Here is a 23,656-nt window from a genome sequence, read left to right as displayed (position 1 = left end):
AACCCTACTAATATTCGAGGAAAGAGGGTACCGAGCCCTAATAATACTCGAGGAAGGAGGGTACCGAGCCCTAATAATACTCGAGGAAGGAGGGTACCGAGCCCTAATAATACTCGAGGAATGTAGGGCGTAATGCTCTTTATAACGTAAGATATGAAAGCAAGTTAATACAAAAGAAAGTATGAATGAAAGAATATAAGTTTGTGTGTATTGTATAATGTATGATTAACTAGAACTCACTCAGCGTAGCTGACTTTTAGTATGCACGCAGGTGAGTAGGATGAGGCAGCTCGCCTGAGGAGACACGTGGCACTGAATAAGAGGCTGGCATCGGAAGACTCAAGACGTTTAAGTTTAACGTTTTGTTTATTTCGAAAGACAATATGTTGTTTTAAGACAAGATGTGTTTTGTTATGAAATGTTTTATGAAAGCTTTTATATTCCGCGAATGTTTTAATTAACTCTGATATTAGAACTGCGTTTATGAGTAAACCCAACGCGAAAGTAGGGCTACCGGTAACGGGGCCTTACAAAAGTTTACAAAAAAATGGTTCGTTTGGTTGTTTTCGGGTGAAAAGTTTACTAAAAAATGGTTCGTTTAGTTGTTTTCGGGGTCGTTTCGGGTGAAAATTATACAAAAAATTGGTTCGTTTAATTGTTTTCGGGTGAAAAGTTTACAAAAAATTTGTTCGTTTAGTTGTTTCCGGGTGAAAAGTTTACAAAAAAAATTTCGTTTGTTTGTTTTCGGGTGAAAAGTTTACTAAAAATTGGTTCGTTTAGTTGTTTTCGGAGTCGTTTCTGGTGAAAAGTTTACAAAAAATTGGTTCGTTTAGTTGTTTTCGGGTTCGTTTCTGGTGAACAGTTTATAAAAGTTAAGTATATATGATGATGATGATAAAGATATGGAGATAATGGAGATAGGGAGATGATGATGATGATGATGATGATGATGAGGAAGTCTTTAATGAAGTAAGGAATATATATTTCATATTGTATAGATATAACAAACATTAGTTTAGTTTAAATGGTAGATTTTGTTTGTTGTTAAACGGAAGATCGGGGGTTCGAACCCCACCCTCTACATGATATTGGAAGATAAGTTTTAGAAGTAATTATAGGCTCAGGGGTAAAATGGTTATTTCAACCTTTTTGGTTAGTCAACTTACAGTCAACTGACGGGAAGGGCACAGCTTGCCCCACCCAAATATGCAGACGTCCATAATGCGCAATTTCGTTTTCAGGGGTGTCACACCCCGACCAAAGGCGGCGGAACATGCCGAGGTGTAACGATTGCCCATAAGCACATGACACTATTAAAGCGACAATGTTTAATAAACTCATTTCATTTAACAACATCGAAAATGTCACATAACAATATTAATAACAAGTCATAACAAAAATATAGCAAATCAAATATTGTTCATTTTTGCTAATATCCTAATGGTATTTGTGATGTTTTCTTCAAGCAACCAAAATCAACCAAGATGTAAACCTGTAACATTTCATAAAATAAAGTTTGTCAACACTAAGGTTGGTAAGCAATTCATAAGTTTGAACATGTAGATATATAGTAAGAAAGACACACAAAACTAATATACGAAACAATAAATAAAAGCCATAATTTGGATAAAAATCGCTAAAAGAATTACGTTAGCGACACCTAACTATAAGGGGAGACCAAATAGTCTAGGATTTAATAGATTATCGTTAATTGCATTACGTTAACGACACCTTGCTACAAGGGGATGCCAAGTAGTCTAGGATTTATAGATTCAACCAACCGAAAGCGGTAAACACATAGGCATATAAGCATAGAACACCAAATCAAGGGTCATGGGTTTGCTACTCATAACAGAGTCCCGGATTTGCATGGGTAGACCCCCAATATATTTGTCAAGCTCACGCTCGGTCGGGGTAACCAAGTGCGGGACAAGGATGCTCAACTCGTGAAATCAGAGCGAGTAGGCGGCATTATCACCACTATCTTGCTTTAGGTTCCAGAATTCTACCTCAAGCTTTTGGAGTTCGTGTTTGGACATAATTTCTTCATCATAAGCGCCTTGAGATCGGCCCATGGAAGAGCCATAGCCACATCGGAACCTTGGAGGTGCATAACACTACCCCACCATGTTAGAGCGGTTTCTCTAAACATGCTTGACGCAAAATTTGTCTTTTTCGCGTCGGGGTATTCGCTATGTCGGAACACACTCTCGGTCGATTCGAACCATTGCACCAAGGTAGTCGTACAATTGGTTCCAAGGAATTTGGACGGGTTGGCACTAGTAAATAGCTTAAACAAGTAAGATGTGGGTTTGGATTCAACGGGTGCAACAACGGGTGCGGGTTGGGCAGCTTGGATTTGGGTTATAAGTTCGGGAATCACAGCGGCCATTTGTTTGGCGACGAGAGTGGCTATACGTCGTGTGGAGTTCTTGCGTGGTTGGCGTCTTAGCGGAGGCATGCTAAAATTTATAAAAAAAATGGGATAAGTTTTGGGTAAAAAGAAATGAATAAAAAGGTGTATAAAATAAAATAAGATTTCGATTTTTGATTTGTGAATCCGAGATTTAAATAAAATGTAAAAACTTTGTTTATAAATAATAAGACCGAAAACAAACGTAAAAGATTTTGAGATGGTTAAAGCTTGAAAATTTGAGATTTTGAACAAAATATAACAAATCAAATATTGGTCATTTTTGCTAATATCCTAATGGTATTTGTGACGTTTTCTTCAAGCGTCCAAAATCAACCAAGATGTAAACATGTAACATTTCATAAAATAAAGTTTGTCAACACAAAGGTTAGTGAGCAATTCATAAGTTTGAACATGTAGATATATAGTAAGAAAGATCCACAAAACTAGTATACGAAACAATAAATAAAAGCCATAATTTGGATAAAATCGCTAATAGAATTACGTTAGCGACACCTAACTATACGGGGATACCAAATAGTCTAGGATTTAACAGATTATCGTTAATTGCATTACGTTAGCGACACCTAACCAAGGCCTTGATGGGATGCATCGCAAAATACAACAAAATCGTCGTTTCCATCAGGAAGTGTTAGAACGAGAGCATTGCAAAGCATGTCCTTGAGAGTATAAAAGGCTTCTTCTTGCTTCGAACTCCAATCAAAAGGTTTTTCTTTATAGGTGAGAGAGATAAGAGGCAAAGAGATCTTGAAAAAATTCCGAATGAAACGCCGATAATATCCGGCCAAACCGAGGAAGGATCGAATTTCCGTGGGAGTCGTTGAAGTTTTCCAATCCTTAATGGCCTCAATTTTAGCGGGATCAACATGAATACCTTTGTCGTTTACGATATGTCCCAAAAATTGAACTTCCTCGAGCCAAAATTCACATTTGGAGAATTTGGCATAGAGTTGTTCGTTTCTAAGGAGTTCGAGAATGGAACGCAAATGATGTTCATGTTCGGCTTTGGATTTAGAAAAGATAAGTATGTCATCAATAAAGACAATAACGAATTTATCGAGGAATGGTTTGCAAACGCGGTTCATGAGGTTCATAAATACCGCGGGTGCATTTGTTAACCCGAAGGGCATAACCAAAAATTCGAAATGTCCATATCGAGTACAAAAAGCGGTTTTAGGAATGTCTTCTTCGCGAACACGCAATTGATGATTACCCGATCAAAGATCGATTTTGGAGAAACAAGTTGTGCCTTAAAGTTGGTCGAATAGGTCGTCAATACGTGGCAAGGGATATCGATTTTTAATAGTAAGCTTGTTAATTTCTCGGTAATCGATGCACATACGAAGCGAACCATCCTTCTTTTTCACGAAGAGAACGGGAGCGCCCCAAGGAGAAGAGCTTGGACGAATGAAACCTTTATCGGAAAGTTCTTCGGGTTGGTTTGATAATTCTTGCATTTCCGACGGGGCTAGACGGTAAGGAGTCTTGGCCATGGGCATTGCGTCGGGCACGAGATCGATTTGGAATTCAATCGGGACAACGGGAGGAAGACTGGTGACATCATCGGGAAAGACATCGAGGAAATCACGAATAATGGAAATATCTTGGATTTACCTTTCCCTTTTGTCTTTTGTCGCCGAGAGAGCTAAAAACGGAACGTAATTTTGGCGTAAGTACTTTTGCGATTGAGCACACGACATGAGATTAAGCCTTCGAGGCGTCGCGTTGCTGAAGACCATAAGAACTTTACCGTTGACAAATGGAATACGAATGAATTTATCGAAACAAACGACTTTGGCACGGTGCAAAGACAACCAATCCATGCCCAACTATGACATTGAAACTTCCCATTTGCATCGGGATGAGATCGATGGAGAATTTATGCTTGGAAAGAATGAGAGAACAATCGCGGATGACGGAATTGATGGTAATGGAATTGCCATTGGCGACTTCAACAGAGAACGGTCGGGAAAGCTTAGTTCGAGGCATAGCAAGTTTCGACTCAAATTTCAAAGATATAAAACTTCTATCGGCACCTGTATCAAATAAAATAGAAGCCAAATGATAGTTCACCAAAAACATACCGTTTACGACATCGTTTGCTACTTGAGCTTGATTTGCATTCATCATAAAATCTCACCCTTGGTTGCTATGGTTGACTTGAGGTGCTTGCTGTGGAGGTGGTGGTGGTGCTTGGATTGCTTGGATGGGTTGGATTATTGGTGCATTGAGTTGGGGGAGTTGGGGTTGGTAGGTTTGGACTTGGTAGGCTTGGGTTTGGTAATAAGGTATGGTCATGGTTTGGTTAGAAAAAGTGAGGCGAGGGCAATTGTTGCGAAAATGGTTGGGATCACCACAATTGAAGCAAGCTCGGGGTTGTTGGGGTTGGTTTGGTGGGTATGGTGCATAGCGGTTTTGGGCATTTTGGGGAAAATTTCTCGGTTGGTTGGGTTGGGTTCGTTGGGCGGATCGGCAAGTGGTGTTGAGATGATCAAGTCGGTTACAAATGGTACATTGGCGGCAAGGCATGTTTAGTGGGTGGTGAAATTGGCAAGTGTTGCATAGCGGGAAAGTACCGGTATAGGGTCTTCGGTTTTGGGGAGCTTGGGTTTGTTGTTGAGGTTGGGATTGGGTGACGAAAAGTTTCGGTAATTAGTCTTGGGTTTCTTCTTCTTGTTATTGTTGTTGTTGTGTCGGGAGGAGTTGGAGTAGTTTATGGCTTGTGGTGCGGGTTCAACCTTGGCTTGGGAGCGGGCTCGGCTTTGGCTTCTCGGTCGTTTTCTTAATGGTGAGGGTACCCACTTTCACGTGATTTTCCAACAGCGCGCCGGCCAAAGTGATGGCATCCTCGAGGGTCACGGGTTTGCTACTCATAACAGAGTACCAGATTTGCATGGGTAGACCCCTAATATATTTGTCAAGCTCACGCTCGTTCACGGTAACCAAGTGCGTGACAAGGATGCTCAACTCGTGAAATCGGGACGAGTAGGCAGCATTATCACCACTATCTTGCTTTAGGTTCCAGAATTCTACCTCAACCTTTTAGAGCTCGTGTTTGGGACATAATTTCTTCATCATAAGCGCCTTGAGATCAGCCCTTGGAAGAGCCATAACCACATCGGAACCTTGGAGGTGCATAACACTACCCCACCATGTTAGAGCGTTTTCTCTAAACATGCTTGACGCAAAATTTGTCTTTTTCGCGTCGGGGTATTCGCTATGTCGGAACACACTCTCGGTCGATTCGAACCATTGCAGCAAGGTAGTCGCACAATTGGTTCCAAGGAATTTGGACGGGTTGGCACTAGTAAATTGCTTAAGCAGGTAAGATGTGGGTTTGGGTTCAACGGGTGCAACAACGGGTGCGGGTTGGGCAGCTTGGATTTGGGTTATAAGTTCGGGAATCACAGCAGCCATTTGTTTGGCGACGAGAGTGGCCATACGTCGGATGGAGTTCTGGCGCGGTTGGCGTCTTAGCGGAGGCATGCTAAAATTTATAAAGAAAATGGGATAAGTTTTGGGTAAAAAGAAATGAATATAAAGGTGTATAAAGTAAAATAAGATTTCGATTTTTGATTTGTGAATCCTAGAGTTAGTAAGGAGAAAATGTTAGTGTTAAATGAAATGTAAAAACTTTGTTTATAAATAACAAGATCGAAAACAAACGTAAAAGATTTTGAGATGGTTAAAGCTTGAAAATTTGAAATTTTGAGATTTATAGAGTCGGAAAAATCGTGCATGAATCACCATGACTCGATATTCCAACACTAAAAAAAATTTATAAAACACCATGTTGGAGTCTAAACATGGGCACGAATCACAACGACTTTTTCACGTTTTAGACTCAAATAACAATAATAACACAATAAATCGAGATACAACGTTATGTCAAAACACTAGTCCACGAACCACCGTAGTCCTATTGTTTTAACACCGAAAATTAGGATGGTGACCAGAACGCGCTTATTCGACTACTTAAAGTATTGACATATATAACACGATTTGTGGCCTAGAAAACGGGCACTGTAACTCAACCATCCCAGGTAAGTACATCACCTTCGATCATTGGAATCTTTTTGTCAAATGGCCATTTTATAATGTCTAGTTTTCTATGATGGCTGCAAACCCGATATAAACGCAACCTTTAAGGGATTTGAAACAACGAGATTCAAGTTAATTTTTTAATCCATAAAACACATTAAAAATCTACTTTTGCGTTTTAAGGTAAGGATACCTTGGAAATACTATGAAAGTGTGTGTATGTGAACATTTAGGATATTGGTGAATTTTAAACAATTTTATAAATAAACATGCGATATTAACAATAAAATAGAGTAAACACGTATGAACACACATATAGGACCCTAAGCATAACAATTCTAGGTCGTTACATCTAACCACCTATCTTAATTGTCATGGATCTGATACCAATCTGTCACACCTCGACCAAAGGCGGCGGAACATGCCGAGGTGTAACGATTGCCCATAAGCACATGACACTATTAAAGTGACAATATTTAATAAACTCATTTCATTTCACAACATCGAAAATGTCACATAACAATATTCATAACAAAATATAGCAAATCAAATATTGTTCATTTTTATTAATATCCTAATGGTATTTGTGACGTTTTCTTCAAGCATCCAAAATCAACCAAGATATAAATCTGTAACATTTCATAAAATAAAGTTTGTCAACACAAAGGTTGGTGAGCAATTCATAAGTTTGAACATGTAGATATATAGTATGAAAGATCCACAAAACTAGTATTCGAAACAATAAATAAAAGCCATAATTTGGATAAAATCGTTAATAGAATTACGTTAGCGACACCTAACTATAAGGGGATACCAAATAGTCTAGGATTTAATAGATTATCGTTAATTGCATTACGTTAACGACACCTTGCTACAAGGGGATGCTGTGACATCCGTCAATTTCAGGTCACTTTTGTTATGTAAACCCGGCCCGTTTGTAACCCGAATATTTCAAATATATAAAATATTGGATCTTGTCATTTAAAATATATAAAATATTGGATTTTTATATTATGCATTGTTTGACCATTTGAACATACCAATTTTTATGCAAACCATAAAAGAATCTTTATACCCAACCCTTCACTCCTTCCCTATACATACACACCCATCTTCTTCATTTTACTCTTGCTACATCTCCAAAAACTCTCTCAAACCTCCATAGATCCAAGGTTGTTTTATTTATGTATTCTTGAAGGTTTGACTTCCAAATGTCAAACCAAGTTTCAACTTTCATTTTTTTTAGCTTATGTAGTCTTATTAATACTTGTTTATGGTGGTACAACATATATATAATACACACCCCTTGTTTCCTTTGTTAGTTACTTCACCGACTCCGGTTGGTTAAGTTTCGAACGTCATAAAGCAAGGCTTCATGGAGGACTTCGTGTTCTTGATATATATATACACACACATAACTTATATATACATATTAATTATGCCTAACTTCTGCTCATTTTAGCTTGTTAGTCACATTTACAAGTCTTGGGTATGTAGAATCCATCTATGAACTCATTGTGAGATGGAAACCGAACCAAACCGAACTTTTGTTAAAAAGACTTGTTGTTGACCTTTTTAGTTGTAGAACTTAAATATTTTCATTTGTACATTTTATAAAAGATCTATGATATATGGGTATGTAGAATCCATCTATGAACTTGTTGTGAGATGGAAACCGAACCGATCCGATTTTACTAGCTTAAGACACACAAGTGTGTTTTTAGCTATCAAGATTTGTATATTTCTTTAAAAATAGTTTACAAACTGATTTTAATCATTTTCTTAAGGTGGTTGGAGTTGATTAAGGATTACGACTGTGACATTAAGTACTATCCTGGTAAAGCTAATGTGGTCGCCGACGCGCTAAGTCGTAAGAACGAGGAAGTTATTGCGACAGTGAAGTCATACCAGTTGATAATGAATTCAAGTCTGTTTGATGAAGTCATCAAAGCACAGTCAGAAGTGTTGGTAGATGAAGGGCTAGTGAAGAAAGAAAGGATTTTCGGTCAGAAAAACGAGTTGATGGAAAATACTCATGGTGTTAAGACTAGGTTTGACCGTATGTGGATACCACGTCATGGGGATCTCAGAGGTCGAATCTTAGATGAAGCTCATAAGTCAAGATATTCGATTCATCCAGGAACTACGAAGATGTACCAAGATTTGAAAATAGATTACTGGTGGCCAGGCATGAAGAATAATGTAGTAGAGTATGTAAGTAAATGCCTAACTTGCTTGCAAGTCAAGGCAGAACACCAGAAACTTTATGGAAAGATGCAGCCTCTAGAGATACCAGAATGAAAATGAGAACACATCACCATGGATTTCATAACTAAGCTACCTCGTACAGCTAAGCATCATGATACCATCTGGGTGATAGTGGACCGTTTGACCAAAAGTGCTCACTTTCTGCCCATACGAGAGGCCATCTCGTCAGAAACATTAGCAAATTTGTTCATAAAAGAGGTTGTGGCCAAGCATGGAGTGTCGTTATCGATCGTGTCTGATAGAGATACTCGATTCACTTCGAGATTTTGGAAGAAGTTCCATGAAGCTATGGGAACGAGATTGAACATCAGTACGACGTATCATCCTCAAACCGATGGACAGTCTGAAAGGACGATCCAAACCCTGAGGATATGCTACGTGCTTGTGTTTTAGACTTTGGAGTAAGTTGGGATGATCATCTGCATCTAGCAGAGTTCTCCTATAACAACAGCTACCATTCAAGTATTGGTATGCCACCGTTTGAGATGCTCTACGATAGACGATGTAGGACCCCGGTGTGTTGGGGAGAGATTGGCCAGAAAGAGATGGGAAGCCTAGAGTTTGTGCAAGAAACCTCTTCGAAGTTCGATCATATTAAGGCAAGAATGAAATCTGCTCAAGACAGACAGAAGTCCTATGCTGATAAGCGGTGACGACCGATTGAGTTTAACGTTGGTGGCAATGTGATGCTCAAGGTCTCGCCTTGGAAAGGAATCATTCGTTTCAGGAAGAGGGGAAAGTTGAGTCCAAGGTATATTGGACCGTTTAAAATTATAGATCGTGTAGGTGAAGTGGCTTATAAGCTAGACTTGCCAGAAGAGTTAGAATGAATTCATTCAACCTTCCATGTTTCTCACCTAAGGAAATGCCTAGCTGATGACACGTCTCATGTGCCATTAATGGACATTGAGGTTGATGAGCAGTTGAACTATGTTGAGCAACCAATCGAGATAGTTGATCGTAAGGAAAAGCAGCTTCGTCGTAAGGTTATACCTTTAGTGAAAGTGATATGGAAGCATCGCAAGGGATCAGACGCTACATGGGAAGCCGAGGAAGAGATGCGCAAGTTTTATCCAGAATTGTTTTAGTAATAGATAGGTTTCGGGGACGAAACCACTTTAAGGAGGGAAGACTTGTAACATCCTACTTTCGATTATATTAATAAAATAAATTTCGTCAATTTTATAGTGGGTCGTTATCGGTTTGGATAAATAGAATATAAGTTGGGCTAGTGTTGGGTAAATGGATATGGGTTATGGACTTGGGTTGTGGATGAAAGAAGGAAAAGAACATGGGCTTAAGCCCATGATCCATAATTATATAAACCATTAATCACCATTTAATCCTCATTCACACATATTCCATACACCACCCAAAACACACACTTAAGCTTTCTCTCTAGTTCTCTCCTTCTCTAGCCGAAACCAAGAAAGAATCCGAGCACCGAACCGAGGTAATGATAGTTTAATATTGTATGAGCATAACCCGTTAGATATAGTCACGAAACGACGAGCCGACACCGTTAAACCATTTAAGTCACGAGATCCGGGTGGAATCGGGTATAAACCGAACCTAAGATAAGCTTAGGGATCTCCCTAGCTCAGATCTGGATCGAACGGGACGAAAAACGATGAAAACTGTGGAAAAACGAGTGAGATCTCGTTTTTCCGGTGAAAACCCGGTTTTCCGGCAAAGGCAGCACCGGAAAGTGGTACGAGGTTAAGGGGAATGTCAGAGAATGTTCTGACATTCTCTGACCTAACCCTAGTTCGCTATGGTAACTTAGCGAATTGAAGGGTGATTCGTTAGTTGAGAGCACAACGAACTAGCTCTAGTTCGCCTCTGATTCGTTATGGAAAAGGGGGTAACGAATTAGCCCTGATTCGTTATGACCGGTTCGTTAGAAGAGATAACGAATTAGATGGACTAATTAGTTATATGGACTGGTTCTCTATGGACTGATTCGTTAAGGAGTCCAATTCATTAAAAGGGTTCAATTCGTTTTAAGAACCAGTTCGCTAAGACGAGCCAATTCGCTATGAACCAGTAACGAATTAGAAGTTTAACGAAATTACAAGAACAGTCCCTGGACTTAGAAAGAATGATTTAATTACAAAGAAGCCCTGGGACCCTGCTAGGGGCTTCCGCCCCTAGACCCCGCTGCCAGGGGCACTGCCCCTGGACCCCCGTCCGTTGAGGGTTATAATTAGAATAGAAACGTGATATGGCTAGTGATAGATAATTGATATGAGTAATTGTTATATAGTAGCCGTGCCCAACTGAAGAAAGAAATAACTATTAACGGTGAACGTAGCCGACTTCAGGTGAGTTTCTAGCCCCATTCCTTGTTATGTTTTCGGGGCTGTGTGCATACTCGATGTGATTAGTTAATACACTTATCCTAAGTGATAAATGTATGCCATATATGTATTACGTGAAATGTATGAATGATTTCTTGTCGGTACATGATCGATCTTCGGAATTGCATGTACTGCCAGGAAATGGTTGATGTTATATGTATGTTGTAAGATGAAGAATGAATGATGTATGTATGAAACTTACGATTATGTATATAGAAAAGTATGTCATAAAGGTATGGAAGAAAGGGTACCGGACCCTAATAATATCCGAGGATGGAGGGTACCGGACCCTAATAATATCCGAGGATGAAGGGTGACCGGACCCTAATAATAACCGAGGATGGAGGGTACCGGACCCTAATAATATCTGAGGTATGTAGGGCGAATGCTCTTTATAATGTAAGGCTAGTTATGATTGTGTATGATGAATGATGGACAGGTTAAGTATGTAGCGCGTACCTTCGGGCACGTATATGTGTATGTAAAGTAAGTTATATGATTAACTAGAACTCACTCAGCGTAGATGACTTTTTGTATCAACGCAGGTTAACAGATTGAGACAGCTGGTTTGAGATGGACACATGGCAAGTTTGAAGAGGCTGGCATCTGAAGATTGTTATGATGTTTTGAATGATATAAATTATGTTATGTTTTAAAAGACAAATTATGGATAATTGTAATGAATGGTTGATGTTTTATATTATTCCGCGAAAGTTTTAATTAACTCTGATTTGTAGAACTATGTTTATGAGTAAATCCAACACCAAATGTAGGGCTACCGGTAACGGGGCCTTACAGAACACTCGCTTAACGTACGTTGTTAGTTTTAAAACAATAGATATACATACTTGGTTAAGTGTTATTATGTTTTAATGAGTTATCTCATAATAATTAATATTTTGGAAAGTTGACTTTGGGTTTGACCATTTGTCAAGACCCGAACCGACAACCCGAACACTCGTTAAAAACCCGTTTTAGTATCTTTGTCCCAATGAAACTTGCATTTAGAATTTTTCTCACCTTATTACTTAACTTGGGTTAAGTTAATATTGAGGTTAGATACTTTAACCCGGTTTCGAGCAAACTTACATTTTTAAAGGGTTATTATTATAAATTCTTAAATAGTTACATTTTAAACCTTGAACTTTAAATTGTTTACTTTTTGCAACAATTATTTTATTTAAAGATCTTCAAGGCAACCTTTCTAAATCCAAGACTTCTTTTATTTTAGGCTTCATACGTTAACTCGTCTTTCCGGCAAATCTCCAAATAATCAATCTTTCAAGTTATTACTTGAACGTGAGTAACTTCATACCCCCTTTTCTATCTTTTATTTTGGGGGTGACATTTCATCTTATCTAAACTAAATGTTTTATACTTGGGTCTTAAACCACAAGCGTTGTCGTATACTTTACTTGAATAATTGCTCGATTTGGTGTTCTATGCTTAAGTGTCTACGTGTTTATCGCTTTTGGATGGTGGAACTATAAATCCTAGACCATTTGGCAACCCCTCATGACAAGGTGTCGTTAACGTAATGCAATTAACGATAACTATAAAATCCTAAACTATTTGGCATCCCCTTATAGTTGGGTGTCGCTAGCTTGTTAGCGATAACTATTTTATCCAAGTTTATAGTTATTATTTATGGTTTTGTATACTAGTTTTGTGGCTTTTCATACTATATAACTATTGTTCAAACTTATGAATTGCTCACCAACCTTTGTGTTGACAAACTTTATTTTATGAAATGTTATAGGCTTGCATCTAGGTTGATTTGATGATTGTGGAGGAAATGAAAGCCAATACCTTTAAGTTATTTAGCAAAAATGAACAATATTTGATTTGCTATATTTTGTTATATCTTGTTGTTAACTATCTCTTGAATATTGTTATGTGACATTTTCGATGTTGTGAAATGAAATGAGTTTGTTAAATATTGTCGCTTTAAATTAGTGTCATGCGCTTATGGGCAATCGTTACACCTCGGCATGTTCTGCCACCTTTGGTCGAGGTGTGACAATAGGTGTCCCCCGTCGCGCGGGCCGACGGGGTTGACTTCCTGATTTTCAATATTTTCAAAAATGACAGTTTTGGCCCTCGAAGTTCTTTTTAAGTGATTTTTAAGCGTTTTAAAGACCGAATTGAATGTTTTCAAGACCCAACAAGTGTAAAACAATATTGTAACATAAAATCCATCATTTTGATTTTATCATAAGCTTTGGTTTACAAAACGGGTCGGTTTACAACAATAAATTTTCCAAAACGAATACGAATAGAGACCCGAAAATTGACGAATGTCACAAGGGGCTATTCCATCTCCCGACGATATATTTCAGGGAGTCAAATTGGAATTTTCTCTTTACTTAAAACAAAATCAAAATGGGTAAATTGATATTTTTTTTAATCAAGGGGAAATATTTAATTTAAATTTGGTTGAGTAAATATGCAATAACGGAAGTTTAGATGGGGAAACATGCAATTGCGCCCTTCCCTTTTTTTTCCTTATCCAAAATGCGTTATGTGCCAGTTTCCGAATTGATGTAGTTTACTGAAAATGCCACACAATACACTATTGCTACTACTGATACATGATATTTACATATGCATGACATTCATTGTGGCCCCGACTGACTTGTGTGTCGGAGTGTCTACGGGTTTCAAGCCCGTGGACCCTCTTAACGAGTTGATTTGTGATTGTAGTTCTAACTTTGGTGTGGTAGAGATGAAACAAGGTTACACCACCACCAAGACTCACCCGAATCAGATGAGTCTTTAAAAATTACTGAAAATTATCCATCTTTTAAAATTTTAGCAATGCCTTTTTTCCTTTGTATATATAATGTTTAGGCTTAAACTTCTGAAAAGAGTACTAAAGATGCAATATGTCATGATAAGGTGATACCAAATAAATAAATTGATCAAAAAATTACGTCTTCTTATACTTTTGTTGTTGGACCAAATGCAATCCTTGATATACATCAGATTCGGTTTATTAAGCCAGTTAACTGGATCACATATTTACCCGAACCCGAAGAGCCACCATGATCCGAACCACGAGCCTTGATTTTCTAGCATGGAACCATGTTTATCATTTGTTATTATATTATATTTTTATTTAATTTCATATTTTCTTTCAAGTCATGTAGTAGTGGATTAGTGGTCAAGATAGTTTCCTATATTTTAGGGGTAGTTATTTTAATTTCTATGTAAATTTTTCGGATGAAAGGAAACAAAGTAGATGTTTATGTTGAAAAGTTTTTCTTGGTTAATTTTGTCTCAATGGAATTTGAGTAAAACTAATTTTGTCTATGCTAGCTCGATTTTGGCATATCGAGTGGTGTTCTTAGACAGGGTTTCTTATCCGGAGTGGTGTATCTGTATCTTCGGTTAAAAATCACAGCCCGACTGTTTGTTTCGGTGGTGAATCTGTATCCGAAATGAGCCGTTGATCTATCCATCATATATCCAATTTCAGTTCATACCCGTTACCGGTGATATTGCTATCAATCCTATTAGTATTTTTATAACTAGTAGCACTATTAGTACATTTGGGCAATAATATCTGTTAAAATAGTGTTTGGACTTGAACTGCTTATTAAAATAGATTTGGGCACTATTAGTAGATTTGGGCAGTAATATCTATTTTTATAACCGATAGCACATATAACCACTTTTTAATATTTATATAAGAGAAAACTTTCAAATGATTTCAAATTTATCCCACCTAATACAAGTTTTCAACCTTGCCCCTTTGATATCCCGTCGCTGACGACATGTTAGGGAACACCGACGCCGTGCTACTGAACAAACCGGGTAACGACACGTGGCCGGAATATGTCCAGAATAGGGGGTCGTCCACGATGTGTTCTCCGGCTCATTTCATCGCAGACGATATGCTATACAAGTTCTTGTTCACGACATCAACACCGGGCTGCCATACCTGACACTCGTGTTCATATCGCCGGCGACGACTTCCCGGATCTCATGGTCGGTGACTTGTTGACATAACATAGGGTTTACGATGCAGTTCTGGTGCTAGCCCAGGGTTGGCGATGCGTTTATTGTGCTAACGCAGGGTAGACGATGCGTCTTGGTATAAGTCTTGGTCCAGGCGTCCTGTTCTAACCTAACATGTCGTTTCCGCCTCATTTTTTCCGGTCCGTTTAAAATTGAAACTCCCGCCAACCTTTCAACTTCCGTCAGACCCATCTTCTATAATTTAACCTTTTTATACCATGGGACCACTCTGTTGGCCACCACATACAAGACACACGTTTGGTTGTCGGTATTCCGGCCAGATTACTCAGGTTTGTTCAGTAACACGTCGTCTGTGTTTCCTAACATGTCGCCGGCGACAAGATGCCAAAGGGACAAAGTTGGAACTTAAATTAGGTGGGACAAATTTGAAATCGCATTTTATAAATGGGCTATTTTGGGATCTTTTCCCTTTATATAATTACGTTAATCGTATGTTTTTCTTGCAGTTGGAAGGAAAACTTAAAGCAGCTTGGAACGATGGTTGCAACCTTAGCTCCCGTGACTGCTTCGAACCAAGATGTTGGCTACAGGTGTTGATGCATCTTGAAAGGTGATGAGGGTCTTAAATGAGTTCAAATTTCTATAAACGGGTCAATTCAAGTTGATCAAAATATAAGAATCAAAGGCAAAATATGTCAAAAAGCAGATTGAAAATCACCTGAGATATTATTAGTCTATTAAATCTTTCTATTATTTACATTCATACTGTAATAATCGGTCATAAATAACGCAGCATAAATGTTTAAAAACTGGACGGAAACGTATGTTCTGGTAGACCCAATCTGCACTAAATTTAACCCTTTACCGGACCTTTGCATTTGCCATCTTTTACTAAAGTGCTTTTACGCCATTTATATACACACAATATTTTCAAAACGATTTGCATGACTTATTTAGTTCATGAAGTAAAGTATTAAGTTTTGTTTATCTTAACAAGATCCGGCACTCTTGTTGTATGCTCATTGACTAACATCAATTATATTGTTGGCATACCGACGTGGTTTCATTATGCGATACAGCCTTCATTGATTTGAAGCTCGCACCATCGTCATTAGCTTCAAAAGCTGCTGCTTACCACCAGCATTCCTACAAGCCAAGCTGCAAATGGAAGAGAACCGCTTCGGTTCAACATCATGATTTCAACACTTAAACCTTCAGAAACTAAACATGAAAAAGGAAAAAAAAACAGTTCACTAACTAACGGTTCAGAATTGTACCAAGCCTACCATCATACGCTTAAGCACCTTTTCATGACTAGGATACACATATTCTTGTATTGGTTTTAAGGTAAGCATTACAAAACTAATTAATCAGTGAATAAGTTATGTTTTAAAAGTAAAATGACAGCACATGAAACAAATTCAGGAGTGGATTCACTTTCACCAAACAAAACATAAAAACAGCAAAACAAAGGAATGTTTTCAAGGTTGAATCAGTTTAGCAAATCACAAAAGTTGCACTTATTGATGGCTAAAAATACACCAGGGTAACTTGCGACCCAAGGCTGACAACAATAATCACTGGGTCTTGGTGGGTTGCCAAGACTGATACCTTGTCCAGTCTCGCTGACCAGGGTTCAGTGTGTGGCCCTTGGAATGATAGATGTATGCATCACCTTCACCCGAGAAGTTCTCTTTGTGATCCAAACCGTACCTCTTCGGTTTCAGCATTAAAATCTGCAACACACGCACACACAGACAAGCCTGCTTTCATTTTCCGTTTGATATAAATACAGCTGAGAAGCGTTAAGAGATAGATACCTCATCTCCAGTGTGATCGGTTATGAAGTGCAACCAACCATGCCACTCAGGTGGGACCTGAGATGCATTGTAACGGTCCTTTGATGCATATTCCACCCACCTGTGTCTACCTGTCATACATTTAAGGGGAAAAAATACATCAACAGAGCTAATAAACACTTGGTTTATTTGGGTGGAGAATCACTAGTTACGCATAGATAAGGCCGTTTAAAGTTTTAATATATCAACATAAGGCCCGCACAGGATAGGAGGATGGTTATAAGAAAAAGAAGGGGGGGGGGGGGGGGGGGCGATTGAATTAAACAAAAGCAAAAGCATAAAGAAGGAAGAAAAGTGACCATATTGTGTCCCTTGAAGCTTCTGATAGTATTTGTTGCCAAACTTGTCGACGCCCACTAATGTTGCACCAATGTTGTGGATCTTCGTTTGCCTAAAATAAATAAATAAATATTTGGCAAACCATAGTTGCAGATTAGTGGTGTTGAATAATAATAATAATAATAGGATGGAGGAGTTGAACTTACAAAAGATTCCCATCTGAAAGACAGTTGCTGAAACAAGCATAAAGGAAAGTAAGTTAGGCATGAATAAATCTATCTGTCTATCTAAATGAAATATGTATAAAGAATTGATTGATTGATCTATCTAATAATGTAAAAGGCAGACAGACAGACAGATTGGAATTAGAAACCCTAGCCTACAAGATAGAAATGAAAAGAATGGATCTGATGATATAGAAATGAATCGTAAAACAACAACAACAACATAATAATAATAATAATACTAATAATGGATGAAAAGAAGAGTAACAGAAAGCCTTGTTCTCGGAGGTCCCGTGCGTAATTGAGGAGACCCCTCTCTCTGATGCCTTTCACCACGTTCTTCACCACCGCCGATGCCATCTCTTCTTTCGCCTCCTCGTTTGCTTATTTCAAACTATCTATATAATTGTCTATCATAAAATCCTATGTGTCGCTTTCAGGTTGTTCCCCTCCGTCATTCTCTGGAGCCACCAGATTGTTTGATTTATACATGGAGGCTTCCCATGCATTTGACCCGAATTCGCGGGTATGGGTCTCACCAAACCCGGATAGTCTTTAAATGGGTTATAACATCTCATTTATTTGTAAAAACTATTTCTTAAGCAAACAATAATTTTCACGGGTCATGAGTCTCACCAAACTCGGATAACCCTTTAACGGGTTATAGCATCTCATTTATTTGTGAAATAACCCTTTAATTATCAAAGAATAATTTTCAAGGGTTATGTGTCTTACCAAACTCTAATAACCCTCAAATGGGTTATAAGACCTTATTTTTTGATAAACACTTTCATTAACAAACCATAATTTAATTTATCTGCTTTATCATCTCCATCGTCGGTTAACTTCCGATACCAACCACCATCGTCAACTGCATCAACGCCTCTTTTTTCATTAGACAAATATTTGTGTTCATGTTTGTACATTTAAAAAAATCAACATACTCGGGTTCGTTTATGTTTGTTTGTTAAAAATCTAAAAAACCTAAACATCTCAACTGATAAAACCCAAATGTTAAAAAATATAATAACAAACTAATATATATGTATTAAATTAAAAACAAAACAACGTTAAAAAATAAGATAAATCATCATAAAATTGCAAAACGATTAGAAATAAAACTTTAAATAAACTCCCGTAAAAGGGGAGGATCAAACTAGTTATTTATAAATGAAGCTTCTCATGTATTTGACGTAATTCACAAGTAACAAGTATAGGTTCAAATAGTCTTATACCATCTTACTAAATTAAAAATTAATCTTATCGAATATTTGATATAAAAATACTATAAAACGGGAAATACTACCTGGTTTAAAAAAATTATTATTTATAATTAACAAACAATTTTATAATAAAAAAAATAAATAACCATAAATCACAACAAGCCCAATAAGTTTTAACTTTCATAAATCACACCAAACTCAAATTTGAAAAACTAGTCAGAACCCAAACTCAATTATTAAAATAGTGATATGAAGTCGAGGAGCATGATAAAAGCCAACACCAAACACATATTAGTGTAATTAGATTAGGTGTCGACACCTAACACTAACACACTGGTACGGTACGGTACGACACGAAGACTGACTTTTTCTTTCAGCAATTTGTAAACGGCTGTTGAACTTGCCTTGTGTGTCCGGTGCCGGTAATCTTATGCTATCTCTGGTTGTTGAACCTGTAAACGAACACAAACAAGACATTTTGTTCGTTTAGTTAAATGAACAAACATGAACTCATTTGTGTTCGGTAATATGTTCGTTAGTTAAACATTTGTTTCATATTTTTATGATTATTAATATCATAATGAAACCTTTGATTGGGAGATGATTATAATTATGATTATTTTTTTTATCTCAAGTGCTTAACAGGAATTAATTACATTTAATTAAGATGATTTTGTCTAATATTTTGGATTAAGAATGTTGTTGTCCCCCCCCCCCCCCCTCGTGAACAACTCCAAGTCCTTAACGAATGAACACAATCAAGATTTTTCGTTTGGTTAGCGTTCATGAACGTTCGTGAACAAGGCTTCGTTTAGTTCGTTTACAGCCTTAGGCTATTGTTTTCTATACTATTGAATTAACTTACTTCATTTTCTGTTGTTAGTAATTTGGAGTGAAATGGATATTGCTACAAATCGTCTGTTAATTCGCCTTCAACGCCTTGGTGTTAAAGCAGATCGCGTATTAACTCCTTTATCTTTTAAAATCCTCTGTAAGAAAGCAATGACAGTCTGTATTGTTAACCCTCTGTGGATAATTGTGAACCTTTCAGCCCCTGAATTGATCAGATTTCTTCATGAAGAAGAAGAAGCCTATGCGACTTTAGATGCCTATTGGTTGAAGTTTTTGCCTAAAATCCTGCATGAGCTTCAGGCTGTTTTAGATAGTCTAAGTGACCGTAGAAATCTCGGCGGGGGCATTTTGGATGCGCATATTAGGGATGAACTGAATCAAGATGAACAGGTTCATGATATGTTACAGAAGGTTACACATAGATTAGCTGATTACTTTCCTGCTCTCATTGATGAAGCTCCAAGAATCAGTAATGTTTTAGAACAACTAAAGACTGTGGTTGATGTGATGTTGATACTTTGTTCTGAGTTTATGGACTCGCGTGAAGTATCTGTCGTGTTTGATGACGTGTCAAGAAGACTACTCAAGCAAGGCTTTACACAAAGGCAGCTTGATTTACTCTCGGTGGCGGGAAGATTACCGATGAAACAGAATGTTGATGAGAAAGAGACTGTTGTAGGGTTTGAGGAGGAGACAATAAAGCTTCTTGAAAGGCTTACTGGATTCTCAAAGAAGCTTGAGGTTATCCCAATAGTGGGAATGGCAGGGCTCGGGAAGACCACGTTGGCCAAAAGACTATATCACGATCCGTATATAGTATATTTCTTTGATATTCGTTCATGGTCTAGCGTTTCTCAAGAGTATGTGAAAAGGGGTGTTTTACTTGGTGTTTTAAGTTCTATAGTTGAGCTTAAAAGCAGCAGAATTTATAGCTTGAGTGATGAGCAAATAGGTGAACAAATATACAGAGGACTAAAGGGTCAAAAGTATCTAATTATCTTGGATGATATATGGGACAATAATGCATGGAGGGAGTTACAAGTGTACTTTCCAGATGACAGAAATGGAAGTAGGATACCGTTAACCAGCCGGAACATAGACTTGAATTTCGAGGCAACAACTCATAGACTGCGTTTAAGGACCGCGCGTGAAAGCTGGCGTTTGTTACAAACTATGGTTTTTGAGAATGGAAGATGTCCTTGGCGATTATATGATGTTGGAAAACAGATATCTGCAAAATGTTACGGTTTGCCTCTTGCGGTTTCTATAACTGCAGGACTTTTAAGAAGCAGGTGGACGAGAGCATCTTGGAAAGAAGTTGCTGAAAGTTTAAGTAATTATATTGTGAGGGATCCTGATCAATACATGGATACTTTAGCTTTAAGTTACAACCATTTGCCTTCACATTTAAGGCCGTGTTTTCTTTATCTAGGGGTATTTCCGGGAGACTGTGATATCCCTGTGCACAAACTGATTCGGTTATGGGTTGCTCAGGGTTTCATAGATGAAACCGGGAGTAAGAGTTTGGAAGATGTGGCGGAGGATTACTTGATGGATTTACTTGGGAGAAGTTTGGTTACAGTTTCCGAAAAAGGCGATGATGGAGAAATTAAAGCGTGTCATGTTCATGATCTATTGCGAAGTTTGTGCATGTGGAAAGCAAATGAACAAGGGTTTTCTCCTATAAGTTACAGGTATTGGTGTTTTTACAACTTTGTATATGTTTATAGAGGTGAAAGAATGGGCGGGTGTGGTGTTGGGGAAACAGGTTTAGATCGAAATGGTAAAACTATATAGTATGGCGTGAAAGAGGCTGGAATGTGAAACAATAATAATCAAAGTCTTGGAATGAAACAGTTTACAAATTCGTATGCATTAAAACTAGACTTTGCGTGATTTTCAAGTATTAACTAGGCCTGAAAACGGGCGGGCTCGGGTTACAGGTCAGTCTGGGTCATTTTTTGAAAAAGTATCAATTTGGTTGGGATCAAAACAGGTTTGGCCAAAATAAGATCAGGTTATAATGAGTTGTTTTAGAAAAAAAAAACTACCAACCCACCCCTCATCCCAGGTTAAAACGATTCAGTAAAAAAAAACTACCCATCCCACCCCACCCTCGGGTCGAAATGAGTCGTTTTAGGGGGGGGGGGGGGTACGCACCCACCCCACCCTGGGCTAAATTGAGTCGTTTATAGAAAAAAGTACCTGCCACCCTAACCCATCTACCCCACTAGACCCCCGGTTATAATGAGTTGTAAACAAAAAGCATCCACCCACCGGTAGGGGACGCGGTGGTGGAACGACAGTGGCGGCGGTGACATTGGTGGCTGCTACGTCAAGTAGGCAAAGATAAACAATGGTTATTGTTGGTGCTAACCCATTTTGACCTTTTTTAGGTTAGATGTTTATGGTGGTTATCCGTTTTGGCCCATTGACTAATTTAAGCTAACCCATTTTGACCTTTTTTAGGTTAGATGTTTATGGTGGTTATCCGTTTTGGCCCATTGACTAATTTAAGCTAACCCATTTTGACCCGTTAACTAATTTAAGGTCACCCAGTTTGACCTGTTGGCCCAAGTGAACCCATAGACAATTTACTTTTTACCTAAATTAACCTATTATTTGAACAATAGGTGATGATTGCCACCTCTAGTTTTTAACCTGTTCCTTTTGTAGTGCGAGTCCGACCCAGTTTGACGTGTTTGAGATAAAAGTATAAACACGACCCGAATTGAACCATTCATAAGTTATTAGGCTAGAAATGACACCTTTAATATTTCCATCTTGAAATGTGTCTTTACACAACATGATCCTGATTCACTAGAAAACATTTATCAACAACTGACAGGTACGGGCGTGTCTCTTCATCAATTTCTCCTGTTCTAGATGCACAGATAAGAACCAATCCTCTACCTGGCATGTCTTCTGAGCATTCTACACAACATGTTGGCACGTCTTCTGAGCATTCTACACATCATGTTGGCACGTCTTCTGAGCATTCTACACAACATGTTAACTTTGTTTTGTGTTGTCCCATAGAATTAGGTGAATGTTTTCAAGAGTGTAAACCGTTTGACCACGGCAGTTACAGGTATCTTAGGATATTAGATATGGAATCCATCTTTATATCCTCATTTCCTATGGACATACCAAATCTAGTTAACTTAAGATATCTAGCGATTAATTCTGAAGACGGGAATCCACCAACATCAATATCCAAGCTTACACACCTACAAATCTTGATCATATCATCAACCACAAATATTATTCTACCAAGAACTACATGGGATATCAAATATTTAAGGCATCTTTATATTAAGTCAGGGCAGACTCTTATTGAAGACTTGTCTTCTGGAAACTTAATAGGAATGTTAAGTAATTTGCAGACTATTTCAGGTGTTTGCCCTTCTGCTTCTTGTTTAAGTATTTTGACCAGAACTCCTAATCTTAGAAAGATCAGTTTTTGTGGACCGTTAATATCTACTTTAGGGGTCTTGGAGTTTCCAAATATACGCTCTTTGAATTGCCTTCAAACGTTAAAGTTATCAAACACAATGAAATATTATGCACCCGTGAAATCATGCAGCCTACTTATGTTTCCTGAAAGACTTACAAGACTAACCTTATCAGAGACTTGTTTGGATTGGAATGAGATTCAAACATTTGGGTTGCTACCGAATCTTGAAGTTTTAAAACTGAATGTTGACGCGTGCATTGGTGAAATATGGGAAGCGAGTGATGTTGAATTTGCAAACCTTAAGTTTTTGAAATTGCAAGATTTGGATATTGTGAAATGGGAAGCTTCAAGTAGGCAATTTCCGAGGCTGCAACGATTAGTTGTATGCCGTTGTTCAAGGCTTCAAGAGATTCCATGTGATATTGGAGAAATCTTGACACTAGAACCGATTGAGGTAAGTTGGTGTGGTGAATCGACCGCGCGATCTGCAACAATGATTCAGAAAGAACAAGAGAGAAATGGAAATGATTTCCTTAAAGTTTTAACTTGTGTGCATAGAGATCTGTTAGGAAAGAGGAAAAGACCAAGTTATGATTGAAGTAGAACAACTGATTTTGTACATGTTCAACCAAATATATAGGCTGTATAGTGAACTTTCTATTTTACTTTTTATGTTAT

The 23,656-nt window shown here is 38.0% G+C and overlaps 2 protein-coding genes across 2 annotated transcripts; one reads left to right on the top strand and one right to left on the bottom strand.

Annotated features, from left to right (window-relative positions):
* Positions 1-16,497: 16,497 nt before the first annotated feature.
* LOC143594322 (putative NADH dehydrogenase [ubiquinone] 1 alpha subcomplex subunit 12) lies at positions 16,498-17,826 on the bottom strand. Its single transcript, XM_077073656.1, has 4 exons — positions 17,715-17,826; positions 17,243-17,334; positions 16,905-17,014; positions 16,498-16,820 (listed from the first exon to the last, which is right to left on the bottom strand). The coding sequence occupies exons 1-4, from the start codon at positions 17,804-17,806 to the stop codon at positions 16,662-16,664; spliced, it is 453 nt and encodes a 150-aa protein (XP_076929771.1). The 5' UTR covers positions 17,807-17,826; the 3' UTR covers positions 16,498-16,661.
* Positions 17,827-19,498: 1,672 nt separating this feature from the next.
* Positions 19,499-23,656, top strand: LOC143594323 (putative late blight resistance protein homolog R1A-3). Its single transcript, XM_077073658.1, has 2 exons — positions 19,499-21,215; positions 22,370-23,656. The coding sequence occupies exons 1-2, from the start codon at positions 19,567-19,569 to the stop codon at positions 23,574-23,576; spliced, it is 2,856 nt and encodes a 951-aa protein (XP_076929773.1). The 5' UTR covers positions 19,499-19,566; the 3' UTR covers positions 23,577-23,656.

The sequence above is a fragment of the Bidens hawaiensis genome, unplaced genomic scaffold (assembly GCF_021521415.1).
Source record: "Bidens hawaiensis isolate Kalapana, Puna unplaced genomic scaffold, B.hawaiensis_p1.1 tig00043469_1, whole genome shotgun sequence".
Taxonomy (NCBI): Eukaryota; Viridiplantae; Streptophyta; class Magnoliopsida; order Asterales; family Asteraceae; genus Bidens; species Bidens hawaiensis.
This window is presented reverse-complemented; position numbering and strand designations above follow the sequence as displayed.